We start from the raw sequence: 14,129 nt of genomic DNA, 5'->3' as shown, positions 1-14,129 counted from the left end.
CACACACAGCACCCCCAACCGAAAGCATCTTCCCGCGCCCCTGCTGAGGTTGCTAGGGCATTGTTACATATTTGCTTGCAAAACAACCAATCTTCAAAGTCCACTAAAAGCTAAACGCTAAAATAGCTTTTAGATTCGTTTTTAGTTGAGTTTGATGTTGTTATTACATAAAATATCAATCAATCAATGTTTATTATTATCCACATAAATCTTTGTTGTTCTTTATTTTTGTTGTGTAGGAAATAAAGTGAAAAACAAATGTAAATATTTATTATAATTGAAATTATATTAGTTCATTCATTTGATTTAATTGATTTATTTAAAATGTTATTGATTTGTCTTGATTCCCCCCCCCCCACATGTAATTATTTTCATTAGTGTAGGGCATAAAAAGCCTAAATGGGAGACAGTTTTAGTAATTTAATTTCCTTTCATTCATGACATTTGCTTAAAAAAAAAAAAACAGATTTTTTTAAAACATGTTTAAAGTGCAGTTTAATTTTGATTTTAAGTGCGGTCATTTGTGAGTCTTGCGTTTGCACCCTTCTGCCGTGTTTTGGTCCAGCATCAGGGCGTCGTCTTTTATTCAGGGAAACTTTGTGATATTAATGTCCATTTCTGTCAAACACCTGCCAGAAAATTCTCTCGCTCAGACCTGACGACAAAGAAAGAGGGATCAGGGTGAGAAAAGCAGGACGCATTTTCAAAAAAAGCAATGCTCTTAGTCTAACAGCCTCTTTAAGCTGGTATAAAACATGCTTTCTGAACTCGGATCCAAACTTAGGCCTGTAAAAGCCACCACAAAAACTCATCTCAGGTCATTTTATAGGTTAAAATCATTCTTATTTTCCCCGGCTGATGCTTTTGCTTTGACAATCTCTGTAATGCTTGTGCTTCACTGTACCTGAGGAACTAAATAGGCTCCATAAATTTCATCATCAGGGTTTATAGAATGTTTTGTCGCTTGTTGTTAAAGGAAGTAAAAGTGTCTTTTCAGCTGATGGTGATTAAAAGCATCTCAATGCCAGCTGGGATTTATTTATTTATTTAAGCAACAAAAATCGCTTTGAAATAAATCTTTACAAATAACATGAATGGTTAGATGTCTTTATAGAAAGCTATATGGATGCACAAACTGCTCCCGATACAAGCCAAATGAATATCTTTTTTTATATCCATGTGAAAATAACGTGAACCCATTCAAATGGTTAATTAAAGATTAAATTCATATTTATTTTAAAAACATCAAAATGCTCAAAGTTGCAGATAAGATATAGTTCAATAAATTCAAATCCTTTCACAAGTCGTGTAATTATATGTTCAAAAACTTTCCCTGAAAAAGGTGCAAATTAGTGTCCCGTTACTTTTTTGAAACGGCAAGAGCCCAGATCTCATGTTCTTTGAAGTGAGAATTATTGCACATATTAAACTCTTACATAAAATGAGCAGAATGAAAAATCAAATGTCCATAAAACTGCAACACCCAAACAGCATCATCATCTGAATACTGTTTGTAACACGGTGATTTGTTGAACTTGTTAATTTTGTACATGTGTTGTGGCGTTGAAATGTAGTAAGTCAAATCTTTTGCTTGCAGGGTCGTTGGCGTGCCGTGCAGACGAGTTTGTTTGCAACAACACGCTGTGTAAGCTGCTGGTCTGGCTGTGTGATGGTGAGGATGACTGCGGAGACAACTCTGATGAAGATTCAAACATGTGCGGTACGTTTATGGCTAGTTAGCTTGGTATGATTCTTTTCCACTGAAGTCACACTGTATAAAAACTTATTTATTTTGTTTATTGTTTGTTAATGTGCTTTGATGTTATTTTTGTTTTGTTTTGTTTTTTGGTGTGCACTTTGTTTTAGTTTTGGTTTATTTACACATATTTATTTTTGTTTAGTTTCAGTCGTTTTATTTATAGTAATTACTTTTTAAAATATTTATACTTATTTAACATCTTAAAACTTCTGTTTTTTACAATTGCAATTGTTTGCCCACTGAAGTCACATACAAATTAATTTATTAATTCACTCATTCATTAAAGTAAATATCATTTATTTAATTATTAAAAAAGGTTTATATGTTAATATTATTATATTTATTTTTATCGTGACACTTTTCCCACTGAAATCATCTTTTTTATTTATTTTATATAAATATTTATTATTTTTCTTTTTTATATTTATTATTATGTAATATTTATTTAATATAATTATATATTTATTGTTTGTTTGTTTGTGTGGTTGGTTTGGTTTAGTTTTTCAGCTGTTCATTTTTTGTGTATGTCTTTTGGTTCATTTTTCAGTTTGGTTTTGGTTTGTTTTTATTTTGTCTGGTTTAACATTTTAGATTTCTTTATGTTTGGCACATTTTTATGTGTTGTTTTTAACTTCATATTTGTTTTGCTTTGGTTATTTATTTATTTAAATTCCACATACAACTCTTTTTTTCTACTGACGTCACATAAAAATTTATTTACTCATTCAGTCATTAATTCATTAAATAAATAAATACATATATATATATATATATATATATATATATATATATATATATATATATATATATATATGTGTATATATATGTGTGTATATATATATGTATGTATGCATGTATGTATATGTGTATATATATATATATGTGTATGTTTATTTACATTTACTAAATAAATATTTATTTAATTTACTTCTTTTTTTCATAGAGTACTAGATGTCCTCTTGAATCGTAAAATAATTTCTGAAAGCTTTTCTTATTTCATAATAATATCATTTAAATATGAAATGATACATTTCTTATGAAATTTGTTGCTAATATTATATTGAGCATGCCAGGTTCGAGTGTTTACTTCAGGAGTGTCAGTGTCTGGTTTGAAGTGGATCACATTTATAAGGTCATGCGAGTATGACCTCACCAAAAAAAAAGGCAGAAAATCAATACAGGACACATTGACCATCCTGAACACACATTATTAAACCTGACACTGAACACCTGAACTGCACTAAACAGTGATTTTGTTTCTCTGAAAATTGTTTTCGCTGTAGGCCTGGCAGTAAAATTTCAAAAAAATTGCTCTTGGAGCACTTTTCAAACACTTTACCAACATTTGAAACGATATAAACCACAAAAAGGCAGAAGATAACTTCTGTAAAGAAAAACATTGGTTATGATTACTGTGTGTGTGTGTGTGTGTGTTTCGGCCTATAGGAAAGTTGCCATGTCCTCCAAACAGACCGTTCCACTGCAGGAATGACAGAGTATGTCTGCGGACCGAACAAATCTGCAACGGAGTGAATGACTGTGGCGACAATTCAGACGAAGTTGACTGTGGTGAGTTGGGAACTTCAATTCCTTTTCTTTTGGTCTTTTTTTTCTCTAAACCATCCCTCTTTCTTTCTTTTCTCTAGCGGACGTGGTCAAAAGGCCGAGGCCATGCGGGAAGTCCGAATTCTCCTGTGCCAATCACCGCTGCATCCCGGCCGATCTGCAGTGATTTAAATGATGTTTAACTAGAAAGACGTTATTTTTTAATAATCAAATTTTTTATGTTCTACAACAACATTACGTTATATCTCAAGGTTTTCTTTTAGTTAAAAATGTGTGTAAACAAATATAAATATATATAAGTGAAAGTGATGTGAGGCCAAGAATGGTGTCCCAAACTAGGAATTTGTGTACACACACACAGTAGTGAACACACCTGGAGCAGTGGGCAGCCATTTTTGCTGTGGCACCCAGGGAGCAGTTGGGGGTTCAAGGGTCTCACCTCAGTCGTGTTATTGAGGGTGGAAGAGAGCGCTGGTCATTCACTCCCCCCACCTACAATTCCTGCTGGCACCGAGACTCGAACCCACGACCTTCGGGTTACGAGTCCGACTCTCTAACCATTAGGCCACGACTGCCCCATATACACAACTGTGTCCACCATGCCAATTACAGAACAGAACGTACTTAAACTCGGGTCAGCCTATTGTTTATTATGTTTATATTGTTTCACATGTTAATTTTGAGAAAAACAATAATGTCCACATGCTCGGATGAAAGTTGGCTCCTCAGTCTGATGTCACAGACACCGGTGTCACAAAGATAACGGTGTGCTAACTTTCTTACAGCATTTTGTGTTTTTCTGTCCTTCGAGGAAACTTGAAGGAAGCATATGTCTCAAGATCATCAGATAAGCTCTCTTCTTGGCTCACTCAGGGTACAGCTGTGCTTAACTGCAGACATATGACTGACAGTTAAAGCAACCAATCAGGTTTTGTTTTGTGCCGTGTCATGTTTAGGGGTGTGGAAATATCCCCACAATAACAGACCGGTGTGTAAAACTCTTGGGCGTATTTAAAAGAGTCTATGCTGCGAACTTTACATGTTTCACATACATTTGAAAATCCAACGTTTAGTTGATCATGATAAGCGCTCATTGTCACAGTTGTAGACACATCATCACGGCATCTTTGTTTCCAAGCGGAACGCTAAAGAACGCAACACACACGTCTCCCGGAAATCCTGTATATTTCAACCAATCCGATGACGACTTCGAAACTCCTGAAGTGTTTCCAATTTTGTGTGCCGTATGCTATTTTGTATGGAAATGCATCACACATTGCGGGTTAAATTTGTTTGAAATGTTTCTTCTTTTTTATCTGTTCTGACAGCATTTCTGGATTTATATTCTAGAGTCTTTTTAGTTTATATGTTTCTTTTGTGACCAGTGTGTCCCTGCTCCTATTTATCCTTTAGTCTCTTTATGTGTGTTTTCCTTCCTCTTCCTTCCATTAGGTTTCTTTTTTCACTGTACTCTCTTCTCTTATCCTGTGCTGATCTCTCTCTCCGTTTTAAAGCAGGAGGGATGGAGGGATCTTAGCCTGTGTTGTTTGTCTTTGTGCTGCTGTAATGGGAAGTGTCATCGCTCCCTGATGTGCTTTTATACACTGGGAAGCTTTATTGAAGATGCTCTTCAAAACAACCTGCAAAAGCTAAAATAAAAAGACAAACAAATAATATCTCTCACATGCACACATTACACCACCAACTAAAAGCTTTTAGATAGATAGTTTGTTATATGCTAGGAGAATTTCATCTTTCTGGCGAATAATATGCTGGTGGTATGAAAGACACAATGTTCTGCTCTTTTGTAGCATAACATTTCTCTGATCTCCACATATAATGTTTTTTTTTTTATAAATTAAACAGCCTGTTTTACTACTGTACCTTTAAGACCATCTGCAAATGACCTATTTTATGATTGGCTTGCCTCTGCTGAGTAAATTACACTGATGTTGATCAAGGCATTCAGATACAGAATAATGAGTTTTGCGGCGAAACTGCAAATGTATTTAAATAAATTTTATATTTATTTTATTTTACATATGTATTTTATTACAAAAAAATAGCTAACTGTTTTGCTACACTGAAGATCCACTGATTTTTTTCGTTTATTAATTTATTAATTTTTACTTGTTTAAATTTACATTTTACTCTGCTTTGTTTGGTTTTGTTTTATCAGTTTAATTAAATATTTTGCTACACTACACTACAATAAAGATTCACTGATTTGAACCACTGAACTGGTTTAATAATGTTTTTTATTTTGTTTTGTTTCAGTTTAAATCTAGCGTAGCGTTATTTCTGGCAGGTCACGTTAGTCAAACTCACATCAGCTGACTCTCAGCTGATCCCCATCAAGCTATGGGAATACGACACCCATCTAAGCATTCATATATAAGGTCCCTCAGTATTATCAGCAGTTTTTGCATTGCTCAATAGCTAATTACGCTCCTCCATCCCCAGCTCCTCCTCTATCAGTCAGGATTCAGTCTTCTGATTCTCCTTTGAATAAGACTAATTCTAAAATGTGTATATAACATTATTGAACTTTAACGATATCTGCAATAAATTTATGTTGGTTCTGTTCTGTTTACCCTGGGGGGTTATCGCTGCTCTCCCTGCTCTCATCCATGCTAGGCTGCATGGATGCGCAGGGAGTTCTTGCTCAGAACGGAACCATACCGCCAATCCAAACTGTATGCTAATTGTCAATCATCTTTGACGATAGTGGTCCTGACAGAACTAAATATTTTGCTACACTAAAGATTCACTGATTTATTTTTTTTAACTGGTTTAGTTACATTTTGTTTTGTTGTAACAATTAAACTAAACATTTTTCGACACTAAAGATTCACTAATCTTTTGAGCTGGGTTAATTATGTTTTTTTTTGTTTGTTGTTTGATTAAATTTAACTGTAAGTTTTGCTGCACTAAAGATTCACTTGGAAGAGGACTTTTTCCTTGAACTGTGCATTCAAACTAATCGAAAGAGCAGAAAGCATTGTATATCCTGTCATGGACACTAAAGATTCACTAATCTTTTGAGCTGGGTTAATTATGTTTTTTTTTGTTTGTTGTTTGATTAAATTTAACTAAGTTTTGCTGCACTAAAGATTCACTTGGAAGAGGACTTTTTCCTTGAACTGTGCATTCAAACTAATCGAAAGAGCAGAAAGCATTGTATATCCTGTCATGTTCATTTCCTCTTGTCTTCCTCTCTTTTTTTAGTGTGTCACCCATGTGTTGAGGAAACTGCTAAATATATATTTAGTGGAATTATTAAATTTTTTAAATGTATTTTTTAAACTTCAATTAATATTTTGTCTTCCTGTCTTTTTTTTTAGTGTGTCACCCATGTGTTGAGGAAACTGCTAAATATATATTTAGTGGAATTATTTTATTTTTTTAATGTATTTTTTAAACTTCAGTTCATATTTTGCAATTTTTAACAGTTAATTGTATTTTATTAGCGATGTAGCTTTTTTTTTTTTTTTACATTTTGTTTCAACTGATTTTTGAATCAGTGTCTACATGATCGTCCTCATTTGAAAGTGCAAAAAAAAAAAAATATATATATACATTCCGTGTTTATTTTCTCATCTCTCCCTCTCTCTCTCAGTGTCCAATCCATGTGCAAAGATGAATTGTGCTTTCCTTTGCCTCCTGAACCCCAGTGGGGCCAGATGTGTGTGTCCTGAGGGGAAAATTCTGCTGAACAGGACCTGCACGGACACCAACATCTCAGGTACATCTGTCAAAACGTGCTCGGCAGGATGCTCTTACATCACTAACAGAGAGGCCCTGGCATGTCAAACTGGAATGTTTCATTTGAGTGATTTTGACTGAAGTGTTTACTATTCTGGGCCCTTTGCCCACACATGCAATCCACCTGAAGCCCATGTGCTAGAAAAGACAGCGATCGTGTTTATAGCATTGATTCAGTCCGAGGGGACGGGAAACTTGAACCACCTTAGCAACCACCCAGAGCACCCTAGCAACGGAAATCAGACGTAGACCAGAACCAAAGAATAATTAATGGACTGTATATTTTATTTTTCTTTCTTTCTTTCTTTCTTTCTTTCTTTCTTTCTTTCTTTCTTTCTTTCTTTCTTTCTTTCTTTCTTTCTTTCTAAAACGTATCAATGTACAAAAAACAAGGCAAAACAAAATATAAAACTTGCATGTTAGAAACAAGCAGAGCATATATAACAACACAAATATACATTTTTGATAGAATAAATAAATAAAACTAAATGTTATGACTGGTCAAAGAAATCTCAAATCAAACATGTAACATGCAGATATATATTTTCAATAATCAAATAATTGAAAAATGTAAATAAATATACAAATATTAATAAAACATTAAATAAATAAATAAACAAACAAACATGAAAAAAATAATCTCAATAACTTCTGCATTGTTATTTTTCATATATCCTAATGAAATAATAGTTAATTTTGAAAAATTAATACATACATTTTGAAAAGAGTTTAGGTCTTGATAAGTTTGGCTTTATAAACAAAGAATTTAGCAAGAATTAATATATACTTCACAATATAATACAATATACACTATTTGTATTTGCCACAATACGTCACAATAATACAAATGCTTAAATTTAATAAACAGCAATCTTTACTAAAATCTATCAATATTAAAATTGATCATTTATATCAATAAGTGTAATCTGGACTATACATTCCTCAAAGCCTTTTTTCATTTGTGTCATATAAAATATTATTTTAAATCCAATAAATGTATTTTAAATAAAACTGGTTAATAAAATAAAACACAAAACTAATTTATTGTCATTTTTAGTCCCTATATACAGATTTTATAAGCAACTAAATACATGTAAAAATGTCCTTACTAATTATAATAAGCTTAAAGGCACAGTATGTAAGATTTTTTTATTAAAATATCCAAAAACCACTAGAACAGTGTTATATATTTTGCTGACTTGTGTACTTACATTATCCCAAATGTTTCGATGAATGTTTAAATCCAGAGAAATAAGCAATTTTAACTAGTGACATGGATCGTGTCCATAGTGTCATAACCCCTCGTTTTCCGGTTTTGTTTTGTAGAAAACATGGAAACACCAAAGACGCTTTAATATGTTGTGCATTTTAATAGACCGGTGACGACTGCACAGAGTATAGCATTATAACAGAACTTTCAAACGTATCTAGTATGATAAAACAGCACGACCGGAAGGAGCGGAAGCGGAAGCGGAAGCGGTCAACTGTGGCATAATAAAAGCTCCGCAGCTTTCGAGCCGTGTGACACGCTCGTTCAGCGGCCTCGTTTTGCCTCACCCTGCTTTATTCTACTACGTTAATAAATCATTAGCTCATCCATGAGCATGATTTCTGCCCGAGTCCCGTCGGATTGCATCGGCTGTGGGGTTGAAGACGACAACTCCCATGATTCCACACTCAGTCACGGCGTCATCAAACTACGCCTTTGTCTCCTTGTTTATTTTGAATACGCGCCCTCCAGCTGCGAAAATGACATACTGTGCCTTTAAGTGAATGATTTACATTTTAGGAGATCTTTGTCGTCCGACCTGTGAGAACGGAGGTCGTTGTATCACCAATGAACGAGGGGAATCGCGCTGCTTCTGTTGGCCGAACTACTCTGGGGAGCGATGTGAAATCAGCCACTGTAAGGATTTCTGCCTCAACGGAGGCACTTGCACAGGATCTCCACTAGGTAGGCTCTGTTTCCCATCTGTAAACTGGAGATTGTTTGTATCGTGCATATATTTCTGCCTCCTTTCTACTCATATTTGATCTCAAGTATGTTCATCATTTTGTGGTAAACAAGTACACTAGCTATTTATAAAAAAATAATCTTTGTTAGTGGCAAAATTGTTATTTGTTGTGTAAAAAAACATTAATTTGTATTATAAATAAATAAATAAATTACTGTTTCTGGGGTGGGGGGGGGTCTCTCTTTTTTTTATGTAATAATTCATATTTTATAATTAAAGTCTCGTATTGTGCACAAATATTCCCAAAACAATCAGGAACAAACAGGGTTTACTTGACGCCTGCTCTCGTCTGCTCTCAGAATCCAAAGTAGGCCACAGGCAGACATCTGATTCAGGAGGGATTTCTCAGTCTTTTTTTCTGTCTGTTCAGTGAAGAAATGCAACAGAAATATATAGCACCTGTGTTGCCTTGAGTTGTTTCAGGTCATCCTGAGTTCTCTGAATAGAGCGAAATGATAAACAAGCAGTGAGATTTATTATTACAAGCACCAAATTTACCAGGATTTACTGAGGGCGGGCATCGTTCTCATAGACATTAGACTCAGTAATAACTGTTTCTTGGGCAATAAACCACAAAAATGACAATTCTTTCATCATTTTCTCACCCTCATGTACAAAACCTTATGCGGAACACGAAAGTTCTTTCTATCTTTCTTTCTTTCTTTCTTTCTTTCTTTCTTTCTTTCTTTCTAAAACGTATCAATGTACAAAAAACAAGGCAAAACAAAATATAAAACTTGCATGTTAGAAACAAGCAGAGCATATATAACAACACAAATATACATTTTTGATAGAATAAATAAATAAAACTAAATGTTATGACTGGTCAAAGAAATCTCAAATCAAACATGTAACATGCAGATATATATTTTCAATAATCAAATAATTGAAAAATGTAAATAAATATACAAATATTAATAAAACATTAAATAAATAAATAAACAAACAAACATGAAAAAAATAATCTCAATAACTTCTGCATTGTTATTTTTCATATATCCTAATGAAATAATAGTTAATTTTGAAAAATTAATACATACATTTTGAAAAGAGTTTAGGTCTTGATAAGTTTGGCTTTATAAACAAAGAATTTAGCAAGAATTAATATATACTTCACAATATAATACAATATACACTATTTGTATTTGCCACAATACGTCACAATAATACAAATGCTTAAATTTAATAAACAGCAATCTTTACTAAAATCTATCAATATTAAAATTGATCATTTATATCAATAAGTGTAATCTGGACTATACATTCCTCAAAGCCTTTTTTCATTTGTGTCATATAAAATATTATTTTAAATCCAATAAATGTATTTTAAATAAAACTGGTTAATAAAATAAAACACAAAACTAATTTATTGTCATTTTTAGTCCCTATATACAGATTTTATAAGCAACTAAATACATGTAAAAATGTCCTTACTAATTATAATAAGCTTAAAGGCACAGTATGTAAGATTTTTTTATTAAAATATCCAAAAACCACTAGAACAGTGTTATATATTTTGCTGACTTGTGTACTTACATTATCCCAAATGTTTCGATGAATGTTTAAATCCAGAGAAATAAGCAATTTTAACTAGTGACATGGATCGTGTCCATAGTGTCATAACCCCTCGTTTTCCGGTTTTGTTTTGTAGAAAACATGGAAACACCAAAGACGCTTTAATATGTTGTGCATTTTAATAGACCGGTGACGACTGCACAGAGTATAGCATTATAACAGAACTTTCAAACGTATCTAGTATGATAAAACAGCACGACCGGAAGGAGCGGAAGCGGAAGCGGAAGCGGTCAACTGTGGCATAATAAAAGCTCCGCAGCTTTCGAGCCGTGTGACACGCTCGTTCAGCGGCCTCGTTTTGCCTCACCCTGCTTTATTCTACTACGTTAATAAATCATTAGCTCATCCATGAGCATGATTTCTGCCCGAGTCCCGTCGGATTGCATCGGCTGTGGGGTTGAAGACGACAACTCCCATGATTCCACACTCAGTCACGGCGTCATCAAACTACGCCTTTGTCTCCTTGTTTATTTTGAATACGCGCCCTCCAGCTGCGAAAATGACATACTGTGCCTTTAAGTGAATGATTTACATTTTAGGAGATCTTTGTCGTCCGACCTGTGAGAACGGAGGTCGTTGTATCACCAATGAACGAGGGGAATCGCGCTGCTTCTGTTGGCCGAACTACTCTGGGGAGCGATGTGAAATCAGCCACTGTAAGGATTTCTGCCTCAACGGAGGCACTTGCACAGGATCTCCACTAGGTAGGCTCTGTTTCCCATCTGTAAACTGGAGATTGTTTGTATCGTGCATATATTTCTGCCTCCTTTCTACTCATATTTGATCTCAAGTATGTTCATCATTTTGTGGTAAACAAGTACACTAGCTATTTATAAAAAAATAATCTTTGTTAGTGGCAAAATTGTTATTTGTTGTGTAAAAAAACATTAATTTGTATTATAAATAAATAAATAAATTACTGTTTCTGGGGTGGGGGGGGGTCTCTCTTTTTTTTATGTAATAATTCATATTTTATAATTAAAGTCTCGTATTGTGCACAAATATTCCCAAAACAATCAGGAACAAACAGGGTTTACTTGACGCCTGCTCTCGTCTGCTCTCAGAATCCAAAGTAGGCCACAGGCAGACATCTGATTCAGGAGGGATTTCTCAGTCTTTTTTCTGTCTGTTCAGTGAAGAAATGCAACAGAAATATATAGCACCTGTGTTGCCTTGAGTTGTTTCAGGTCATCCTGAGTTCTCTGAATAGAGCGAAATGATAAACAAGCAGTGAGATTTATTATTACAAGCACCAAATTTACCAGGATTTACTGAGGGCGGGCATCGTTCTCATAGACATTAGACTCAGTAATAACTGTTTCTTGGGCAATAAACCACAAAAATGACAATTCTTTCATCATTTTCTCACCCTCATGTACAAAACCTTATGCGGAACACGAAAGGAACATTTTAGCTGAATATTCATGCTGCTCTTTTCCATACAATGAAAGTAAATGGTGACCCAGAGTTGCAGACTCCAAAAATTAAATAAACAAATAAATAAGTACGTGGTTCTATGCGGTAGTGTATGAGTATTGTGAACCACTTTTATGTTTTTTTTGTTTTTTTTTAGATTTGAGAAGCCCATTTCCACCACTGAATAAAAATAAAAAAAAGGTTATTGTGACTTTTTCTCACAATTCTGACTTTATTTCTCAGAATTGCGAGCTTATATCTCACAATTATGACTTTTTAACTCGCAATTGTGAGTATATATCACGCTATTCTGAGAAAAAACAAGTCAGAATTGCGAGTTTGTATCACGCAATTATGAGAAAAAAAAGTCAGAATTGTGAGATAAAACGTCGCAATTACCTTTTTTTATTCAGTGGAAACGGGCTTCCATATTAAAGTGGTCATCATTTAAATAGTATATTTATTATTGGAATATTAAAAAATTGTTAAAACAAAATCTATATAATTTGTATATAATTTTTGAAGTATTTAAATATTAATTTAAATTTACATTATAAAATAAGTAAAAATTCTAGATAGAAAGATACACTATTTTTATTTATTTTACTACAAATAACTCCTGTGTTCCACTTAAAAAAGAAATGGGTGTTGAACATCGTGAGTGTGAGTAAGTGATTACAGGATTTCCAACTGACTGAAAGACTGCACGCACATGGAATTCAGGGTTTTGGACAGTTAATTAGATAGTTGGTAATTGTTCCAGTTAACGAGCGGTATTGAAATTCCCCTGACGCATGAACGCCAATTTTGTTTTGTGCTTCTGTCATTTTTATTATCATTTGTTTTATTTTATAGTTGTAGTAATTTTAGTACTTATTTTATTAATATATATTTTTTTAAATTATATTAAGATTTTCACCTAATATTTATATATTTTTTCAGCTTTATTTTAATGAACTAATATTAGTTTTAGTTCGTTTTAAAATAATTAGTTTGAAATATTTTACTTTAAAATAACAGGTCACAACAGTTTTTCAATTTAATTTTAGTGCTCAGTTATGACCTGCTCGGTTTATCATGTACTCTGAGTAAAAAAAAAAAAAAAACATGTATGTATATATATATATATATATATTTGTGTGTGTTTATGGAGTTATGCAAATTATGCAAATCAGGTAAAATAGTGCAGCCACACTTAAAGTCACTAAAATAATGTATTTCCTGCAGGTAAGCCCACGTGTCGCTGCGCTCTGGGTTTCACCGGTCCTCTGTGTGAGAAGCGTGTTTGTGACAGTTACTGTCTGAACGGAGGCACATGTGAGGTGACCCTAGGGAACCAACCCGTGTGCCACTGTCTGTCAGAATACACCGGAGAACGCTGTCAACACCGTGAGTATCAGCCTGTTTCATGATTGTTTTTAGTGTTCATTAGCTTAGTTTTGATACCTAGTCTACTATTAGGCAACATTATCGACATCGTAGGCCTGCTTAGTAGGCTGCTATCACACTGTTAACTTAGCAGCATGCAAACGTCAAACTGTTGGAATCAATTGCGAGTAGCACTATTTCGACACTTAAAGCACTTGAAATTAGTCAGTTGATTTGAAGAGGAGGTAAGATATGAATATGGCATACATTGCTTCAGATCAGATTCATTATAATTGTCTCTCTTTCTATCTGATGACAGATATTTGTCACCATTATTGCGTGAACTCCAAAGGCTGCACTCTGTCCGGCTCGGGACACGTGGAGTGTGTGTGTCCCACCCGCTACGAGGGGCCAAAATGCGAGACGGACCGATGTCTTCGCTGCCGAGGGGCCCCGTGTATCATAGACGAAGAGACTGGAGACGTCGCCTGCAAGTGTGTATAAAGTGACATTAGCACTAATTTATTAAGTAATATTATACAATATATTGAAAGTGTAAATATAAAATAGGGGTTAAAATAAAATATAATATAGTATATTATATAATATAATTATATAATATAAATGTGTATGTATATATATATATATATATATATATATATATA

General features: G+C 33.8%; 1 protein-coding gene across 1 annotated transcript in view; it reads left to right on the top strand.

Annotated features, from left to right (window-relative positions):
• The window catches only part of lrp1ba (low density lipoprotein receptor-related protein 1Ba), a 286,420-nt gene that overhangs the window by 226,827 nt on the left and 45,464 nt on the right, over positions 1-14,129 (top strand). Inside the window, exons 66-73 of the mRNA XM_016292960.1 lie at positions 1,598-1,720; positions 3,206-3,328; positions 3,406-3,487; positions 4,111-4,199; positions 6,945-7,070; positions 8,880-9,044; positions 13,324-13,485; positions 13,784-13,958. Coding sequence (XP_016148446.1) covers positions 1,598-1,720; positions 3,206-3,328; positions 3,406-3,487; positions 4,111-4,199; positions 6,945-7,070; positions 8,880-9,044; positions 13,324-13,485; positions 13,784-13,958 — 1,045 coding nt within the window. The remainder of the gene's footprint in view (positions 1-1,597; positions 1,721-3,205; positions 3,329-3,405; positions 3,488-4,110; positions 4,200-6,944; positions 7,071-8,879; positions 9,045-13,323; positions 13,486-13,783; positions 13,959-14,129) is intronic.

The sequence above is a fragment of the Sinocyclocheilus grahami genome, unplaced genomic scaffold (genome assembly GCF_001515645.1).
Source record: "Sinocyclocheilus grahami isolate Dianchi unplaced genomic scaffold, SAMN03320097.WGS_v1.1 scaffold295.1, whole genome shotgun sequence".
Classification (NCBI taxonomy): domain Eukaryota; kingdom Metazoa; phylum Chordata; class Actinopteri; order Cypriniformes; family Cyprinidae; genus Sinocyclocheilus; species Sinocyclocheilus grahami.
This window is presented reverse-complemented; position numbering and strand designations above follow the sequence as displayed.